An 8,269-nucleotide genomic window follows, 5' to 3' on the forward strand; every position below is an offset into this window, starting at 1 on the left:
GCCATGGAAACAGGCCAACGTGGGCAAGATTAACCAATGAGAATCTGCAAATTTTGATATATTGGTCTTATACTGTGAACAGGCTAAAACTGTTCAACGCAAGGAGAATATAGACTTCCGTGACTGAGACCTAAAAATGGTAATTTTGGCGTAATACGTAATAATTACTTTGAATCATAGAGAGGTTGTGGATGTTTGAAGCAAGATTGTGTCAAAAGGCTAAAGCTACTCCGCTTATTTGAAGAGAATTACTAGCTTGAGTAGACATAAGCAGCCCCAAAAGATCAAAAGTTCAAGTCTCCCTAGCATTAGCGTCTGTAATTTCGCAGAATTTGCTAGATTTCTAGGAATTCGTAGAGGTCAAGACCACAAAATATCATGTCGCACTAATCAACATTCACAACGTTTGAGAGACGATGGCAGCAGATCGTGAGACACTCGTACCTTCGAGTTTCAAAATGACTGATGCGATCTTTTGGAGAAATGAGATGAAAGTAGAATTTTCTGAAGATTATGAAGTAACGAAAAATCGTCTGTTCGCGATTCTAGGATGGTTGGGCCAGGTGAGCCTCGGAAACTCGTTTATCGCATCTAGCGATCTCGTCTCGTACATCAAGTTCTCCATCTCAAAATGTGTGTTAAACTATAGTGCAAGCATTTTCATCAACTACAACCGCTCTCCATACGAAGAAAACACTCTTAATGAATGGTTCGATCTCACTCCTGAAGAAGATTGGCCAGAGCGAGGCGAGGCAGTAAAAGCAATAAATGTTGATAAAAATGGACTCGCGCAAAAGTGTTACAGAACACAAAATCAAGACGAAGACTCTTTTCCGGATTCGCTAGAAGATGACGAATTCGAAGTTTTCTTTCACGGTACATCTCACGAAAGCGCTCAAGATATAATTGAGGGTGGAATTGACTTGAGAAGAGGTGCACAAAGGCAGGACTTCAGCGATGGAGATGGTTTCTATTTGAGCAAACAATTTGATGAAGCCTTGAGGAGGGCCCGACATCGAAGAAACAGTTCTACAGTGCTCGTGTTTCGAATAAAGAAGACTGAATTAAGAGGCGATAATAACGATAAAGGCTATAATCTTCAACATCCGGATATGAAGAAAGATTGGCAAGATGTGGTTAGGAAATTCAGAAATGGAATGGTCGATTCAAAGTCCCGCAAAGAAATGAATCGCCAGTACCAATTCATCGAGGGACCGATGGCTTCCATCTCAGGAAAGAATTTAGCAAGTGTCTCGTATCCCCGCCAGAAAGATGATTCATATCAGCTTTGTGTTCGAACGGAAAGTTGCGCCAAACTCTTTGATCGTGGCCTTCATTCCGTAGTCTTCTCAGTCAAATAGGTATACATTTATCGAGTACTTACTCTTAAAGAACCAAATAATTATGATAATTGAATGTCGAAACTTGAAACAGCCAGGTTGTTACTAAATTTCACTTGTGGACTTTTTTATTCTGTGTTCATGTGCCAATTGAACTAAAGTTTGTAATATCAATGGTGTCCAGTAATACTTTATTCCTAGAAACTGACATTAGGTTTACCAATATCCTCGAAAGGATCATTTGCAGATGACTGCGTGGAACGAAAATTGCGAGTGGAGTCATCAGACGCCAACATTTACCGCTCGGTTTGATCTGCCTTTAGGTCTAAGGCATGTATTTCATCAAGATCACCATGTTGTAACATTTTGGTTTCTATTGAAGGTCCCAAAATGCATCGAGAGGCTTTAGGCTAAATTAAACAAGGAGAACGAACTAAGTCTTAAAGAGAAACATTGCCATCATAACAAGCTTTTATGCCATATTGTTAAAAACTGCGAGAAGTGGCAGTTCGCTTCATAATATACGAGTATTACTCTAAACATAAGGATTTGCCAACACGCAGTTAGTTTCATTGGAAAAGCAGACAGTTTGTTATCAGATGTTCAGTGTACGAGGGAAGAAACATTAGACCTTAAGTTTTAACTTAATTTGTTTATTAGGGATCATTTCGCGACAGGCACATGAAAATTTCAGTGCTTTATGGCACACCAACGGCATGTGTAGCAATGCATCGTAATACCAATCCAAGAAAGATCATTGTTATGGAAAACTAAGATATTTTACTGAAATTTTTATACAGGCATTATAACTAAAATCATCTGTAATGGATTTGCTCTTCAATATGGAGAACTTGCTAGGAAACAAAAAACTAGTATTGAAAGTCTGTACACAATTTACACGATCTTTTGTGACCTCAAATGGAAGTCATTTTGAGCCAGCTGAATTACAAACATGTACAGCTTCCTATTACTTGTGGCTAGCAGAACAACTGTATTTCAAGAATTTATTTTATCATCTTGATAACTACTGGTAACATTTCTAATGAGTCACTATGCAGGAACAAAGTGGACAGAACAAGGGACGATTAAGCTCATTTCTTGACAAATATGATGCAATTTTTTACACCTCGATTCCATCAAGGCCCAGTGAAATTCTTTCTGGTCACCGAAAAGTAAAATTCACCCTTGAAATGCGAGACGATGTAGATCTTTCCAAAGTGAAAGTAAAATGCCGATATCGACCTTTGAACGGGACCAGCCCCTTATGCAACTAGTTCTGCATTTCGTAAGTTGAATCTTTATCTACATACGCTATATCTGTCGAGAGTTCAATTTGCTATGAAAATCTGGAAAGGTTCTGTAGATGCTTCTACAGGCATACCTAATACTTCTGTCCTAATACCTTGTCAACACAACACAAAAATGACACGGATGCGTCTGGTGCGTTAGTTTCTTTGTTCACTTAGGGTTAAGTCTGTTTTCGCTGTTTCGCCTTGCTTTAACAGATGTCTAGAAAAATAATCGAATGAAGCGTTTTTCTGAAACTCTCCGCAAAGTCATCAGAAATCAAACACATTTGATAAGAAGAAGGTTTTGGCTCGAACGTAATCTTATCCATTAAATCATTCCTTCTGATGGTGCCGACTGGCCCTTCAATCAAGTCATACGCACGTAAGCTCTTTCTTGTCTTGGCGGTTTTCTTCCCCGATCGAAAGGAGGACACAATCTCGTACCATTTTTGATGGTTTTCAAACAGGTTCAGTTTCTTTACATTATCTGAGTACTCTTGTCGATTCACTTGAAAAACTAACAAAGCTGGTTTCGCCGTTGTGTTCTGAGCCCAGTTCAAAGCTTCTTCGCTATTGTCGGTCAAATAAAATCCTGATCCACAGCTAAAGTCTCGCCTCTGTCGTCCTTGACACAAATCTATTCCTCGAAATAAAATGTCGCAGGCGCTTAGATGATCTGTGCCATGAAACAGAACAGTGTTTTGGTCGTCCTTAGACACTAAGCCGCTGAGACTCGAACGAATATTACTAGAAGCGAGAGATTCTTTTGTCACGAGGTTCTGGATGTTGACGTGGCAAAAGGAAACTCCATTGATTTCTTCATCGTTAGTCGGTTCTGGGAGCTGAAACCATGTATTTGTACAATTTTCTATAAAAGAGAACCTTGAAACTTCAGGAGAGAGCAAAATATTGTACTTGAACTGGTCTCTAATAAATATTTCTGCCATTTCGCACGCATCGATGTGATGTTGAGTACTTCCTGCGCGCACCATGATGGTTTCGGCGGAGGAACTAAGAGGATCAAAACCGACAGCAGTAAGCAATTCCTTGCTGGGAGGGCTTCTGTCGGCTGGAATAGCCGACTCATAGTTGTTTCGTAAGAAAGTTATGATCCATTCACATACCTTAAGATGATCGCAATCTTCTGGTGGTATTTCTTTTAGGCGGTCGAGGAAGTCGAGTCGAAGGCCGAGCAAAGCACAGATGCGAGCCGTATTGGAACAAAACATTTCTAAATCTTCATTTAACATTTCAAAATCAGCCTTTTCTTTCTCTTCCAAGGTTTCATCCCATGCTTTTTCGTAGTTTTCTTTGTGGTGAGGCAGCATCTGTTGTAGTTCTATGTCGTAGAATTGCTTTTGAATAAACTCTCTGTAATCTTTGGTGATTTCTTGGGCGTAATATATGGCATGTTCAAAATCTTGAAGGCTGTTGCATTTCTTTGTATCCATCTTTCGTATAACTTCTATTCTTCTAAGCCAGAGTTTAAAAATAAACAGACGGACTTCGAGTTTCGTCATGATATCTTTCTTTGAGATCATGAAAGGACCGAAAACGATTGGTAGTTGTTGTTCCTCCTCAGAATCCCTCTCTCCACTGTCATCATTGTCTTGGTCGTCTTCTTCTCTATCGGCTTCAGTTCTTTGCATTTTTGCGGCTTCTTCTTTGAGGAAAGTTCCCATCGCAGCCTTGACCCTGCTTTGAGCCTCCCAGATAGGAAGAAAATCACGGATCGTTTTGTCTTTCGCCGCTAAGGTTTCAAGATGTGCGGAGACACAATCATCAAACTCTGAAGTAAGTTCACCGTCTGGAAAGCACGTTTCATTGTCACTGAGATCCAATGGTCGTAGTTTTGGCAATAATTCTAAAATTGAATTGCTAGGTAATGAAGTAGAAGTTAAAGCAGTTGCCATATTAAAGTATAAAAGGAGGTAAACTGAAAAATATCAAAATGAAAATAAAAATTTTGTGCGAAAGCACGACACGGAACAACTAAGCTCTAAATGGCGGACGGGAGCGGTTCCTAACGCTTTGCATCATCACAATAGGAGAACGCATCCAATCACATCACTGCGTTGAATTTTTCGAATTTAAAGAGAAATTACATACTTATCATTCATCAACTTGCGCTTATCACATATCAGTGATATTCTTTATCGCTGAATTCTCCTAACAAAGCCATTGAAGCGTTTTGTTTTCAATTTCGAAATAAAATACGCCCACTGCACAGGCAGATGAATGACAGTATTAAAATAGTAACATTTCTAGGAATCGTTAAATTCGTCAGTTGTTGAATTTAACACTCAAGTTCACCTGGCTCGTGCCATTAATTTCTTTCCTTTTCGTTGGAGTGCATATTACAGTAAAATAAATTAGTGAAGATGCGAAACATTTTTCAAAGCGACCAATTAAAATGTTATTTTTCGTGTAAAACACGCGAACACTTCACCGCCATTGTTCTTCTAGAGCGTTCGTTTACTTATCAGTGTTCGAGCTTGTGCAGCGAGGAAAAGTCTTCGTAGTTCGAGCTTGCAGGGAGTGGGGATCAACAGTAAGGCTTTCCCGTTGCTTTTCCAGATGCTGTTCCTACGGTCATAGGAAATGCCCAAAAAATATTTATTATTATTGCCAGCAGCGAGCTGAGGTTGATTGCAATGTAAACTGGATCGAAGAAAGTCGTCATGATTGCCAAAGTCTTTCTTCAGAACCAACTATCCTCTACGACGGCGTAGATCGTGTAAAGAGGCACACAGATAATAGCATTGACCAAGTCAGCCAGAGCGTGAATGGAAAGTGTTTGGAACTGTTCGTAACGATTTGAATCTGACAACGACTGCAATAACAAGGCCATTACCTATGCCTGACCTTGCACAGCTATAGGCGGATTCATGCTGACGTCATTGTTTACATTTTTGCTCATTTGCATACGGCTTTGCGTAAAGAAGGAAGCATGTTAGATACAAATTGACTTCAGGCAGCTAAAGAGCAAGAAAACCTTAGTACATGGTGAAATTTTTAGCTCTTTGGGTGTAATATTCAAGGAGAAATAGTCCATCAAAAACTGCAAAATTTCAGGGTGGCAAAAGCGCTAGTGAGCTCATACATTATATGTAAAATTTTGAGTTTTTAAACCCGTGTTGCACAAAAAGTATTCAATGCATCAGGCTCGTATTCATTGACCGAGTTAATCATACTTTGACCTTTCGATATTCAGAGCTGATTTATTTTTAGCTCCATCAGAAACTGAATTGCTTCTGCTAATGAAGCAAATATTGTAAACAAGGATTCCCTTATTGATGGAAGATTGTTTTTTTTATCTCTGCTTTTGTTTCAAATTCTCATCAATTTCCCATGGGGAAATTGTTTACAATAACACATTCTGTAAGCTAGCGGAGGACGTCTTTTTTCTTTGCATATTCGAGCACATTTAAGTTTAAAGAAAGTTTTTAGGATAAAATTGAAAGAGGGAAATTCAATTATTTATTGCTATGCAAGGTTAGCTTACTGCATCCATTTCCTCAAATTTTCACAAAGTTAAGCCTACATTTCCCGGAAATGATAAACTCCGAACTAATTTTTACATCCTCGAAAATAAAACTATTTCCATTTATCATGTGCTTAACCTGAACCGATTCTGAGTTGTAACGCATGGGGAAAATGACAACTGAAAATTTGTTACAAAAGGCGATAGTAATATTTGCATTTGAAATATTGGTGATTTTCAAAAGCGTTCCGTGAGCTCCAAATTAAATGAAACGGTTCCGTTTCAGACTTAAACCATTCCTCAATCTCTCCTAAACAAACTTATCAAATTAAATTCATGCGAGCTAGCTTTCTTTTGCACTCTTCATGAGCAAAGTTCATTTACCTTTACCATAGTTAGTAGAGGAGACTGGTTATGAAAGTCGGCGAGCTTCAAAGACCGATGTCTTTGTTTTGATTTTTGCCTTGTCACGTGATCGCGACAGTGCACATTTATCAAACGATCATGGCGTCCGTCGAGTAGTTTCTTGTTAGTTGTGCGATATGTGTTAGGTTTCTCCGTAATTTTCATCAGTATATGGTTGTCGTTTTGCAAGAAATATAAAAGTTATGCCAGGGGCTAATTGCTCAGTATTTGGCTGTGGTTCGTGCAGAAGAACTAAGGGAATTGGTATTTGGAAGTTGCCTGTGGCAAAAGACGAAGCTCATGGAACATGGCGAGACGAATGGCTTGGTGAGATAAAAAAGACAAGAGAAATGGATCAGAACTTCAGGGAACAGTTGAAGAGCGATAGAATATATACCTGTGAGAAACATTTTGCGCCCGAAGATATCGAAATATGTAAGTACATATCTGTATTTTCTTGTTAAATTTTCGGATTTGCTTCGAGTTAGTTTTCACCGATCAGTGTTGCTGCTGTTTGAAGTTCGTTCTGAAAGTGGATATGGTTTTAGGTTTGACTATTTCATCTTTTCTTTGATAGATCAATCTGCGAAAATGACTAAAAAGAAGCCCAAATTTGGAGCTTTGCCGAAGCTGAACATGCCTAAGAAAAGCCATGAAAGCAGCAAGCCTTCACCACGTCCTGAACGTTCGGTTGTAAAATGTAACGAGGGGCCTTTACCACACAGCTACTACAAGGGATTTTCAGAGCTCTGCCAACGAGTTAAAAGCCTAAAAAGTCTTGGTGATTGGAGCCTGAAGATCTTTGAGGACAAAATTGTGCTGAAGAAAACCGTGCATCCGTACGTTCTGCCACGTTTGGAAATTATTATGGATGACAGTCTTGGCTTTACTGTGAAAGTTTTTTGTTCCTATTTACCTGAAGATCATCCTTTGTACCTGGACTATCGTAGAACAGTTCGAAATATTACTGTATCTAACTTAATAAGGCAACTGGAGGGATACAGGTTGTGTGATGGAGTCTCTATAATGGAACTTAATGGGAAATTGTATCATCATGTTATACCATTGAGTCATGACACATTTGGAGAAGAAGAGGAGCAGCAGTTCCCACATAAGGGATTTTGGAGAGCAAAAGGCTGTTTTCTCTTGTGTCAGCAACATGTTGTCTGCTGTGAATGTGACGAATTCATGAGCTGTTCAGAAAATGCAAGAAAATCAAAAGAAAGTCGGTCAGCAAAGCCTGCACATGTGAAAGCACCAGTTTCCCAGACAGACCCAGAGCGCATAAAGTTGACTTTACAGGGGCAAAGACTGAGGTGCGCTGAACTTGAGCAGCAGTTGAATGACATGAAAGCGGAATTGCAAAAGTCCAATATTGAGATTGACCATGAACTAAGTGATGACTTTGCAAGAATTATTGGCTCAGCAAAACAAGTTACCCCTTTCATGAATCTCTTCTGGCAGGAACAAAAAAAGCTGTTCTCAAGAAGCAGCACAGGAGTACGCTACCATCCCATGATCATCCGGTTTTGCCTCTCTTTGGCAGCTAAATCTCCTTCAACCTATGAGGAACTAAGAAATAGTGGAGTTTTAGTGCTTCCTAGTCAAAGGCGACTTAAAGACTATCGGAATGCCATTAAGCCAGATAGGGGCTTTCAGAAGGGAGTGATAGACATTCTTAAGGAAGAGACAGACAGTTATTTTGATGTGCAAAGATATGTCGTTCTCTTATTTGATGAAATGAAAGTGAT

At 39.3% G+C, this 8,269-nt stretch overlaps 3 protein-coding genes across 4 annotated transcripts in view; 2 read left to right on the top strand and 1 right to left on the bottom strand.

Moving 5' to 3' along the window:
* The first annotated feature begins 77 nt into the window (after positions 1-77).
* On the top strand, positions 78-2,310 carry LOC111335788 (uncharacterized). The gene has a single exon (XM_022941782.2). It carries the CDS (start codon positions 417-419, stop codon positions 1,359-1,361), a length of 945 nt encoding a protein of 314 aa, XP_022797517.2. The 5' UTR covers positions 78-416; the 3' UTR covers positions 1,362-2,310.
* On the bottom strand, positions 1,978-4,542 carry LOC111335786 (uncharacterized). Its single transcript, XM_022941781.2, has one exon. It carries the CDS (start codon positions 4,540-4,542, stop codon positions 2,839-2,841), a length of 1,704 nt encoding a protein of 567 aa, XP_022797516.2. The 3' UTR covers positions 1,978-2,838.
* Positions 4,543-6,506: 1,964 nt separating this feature from the next.
* The window catches only part of LOC148730425 (uncharacterized), a 3,903-nt gene continuing 2,140 nt past the window's right edge, over positions 6,507-8,269 (top strand). The window contains exons 1-2 of one of the 2 annotated variants that reach the window (XM_088759679.1): positions 6,507-6,953; positions 7,096-8,269. The exon at positions 7,096-8,269 is cut by the window's right edge and continues 807 nt beyond it. In XM_088759679.1, the coding sequence (XP_088615805.1) occupies positions 6,722-6,953; positions 7,096-8,269 (1,406 nt within the window). In that variant the 5' untranslated portion in view covers positions 6,507-6,721. The remainder of the gene's footprint in view (positions 6,954-7,095) is intronic. The other variant, XM_088759678.1, reaches the window with a different exon arrangement.

Source organism: Stylophora pistillata, chromosome 5, assembly GCF_964205215.1.
Source record: "Stylophora pistillata chromosome 5, jaStyPist1.2, whole genome shotgun sequence".
In the NCBI taxonomy this organism is placed as follows: Eukaryota; Metazoa; Cnidaria; class Anthozoa; order Scleractinia; family Pocilloporidae; genus Stylophora; species Stylophora pistillata.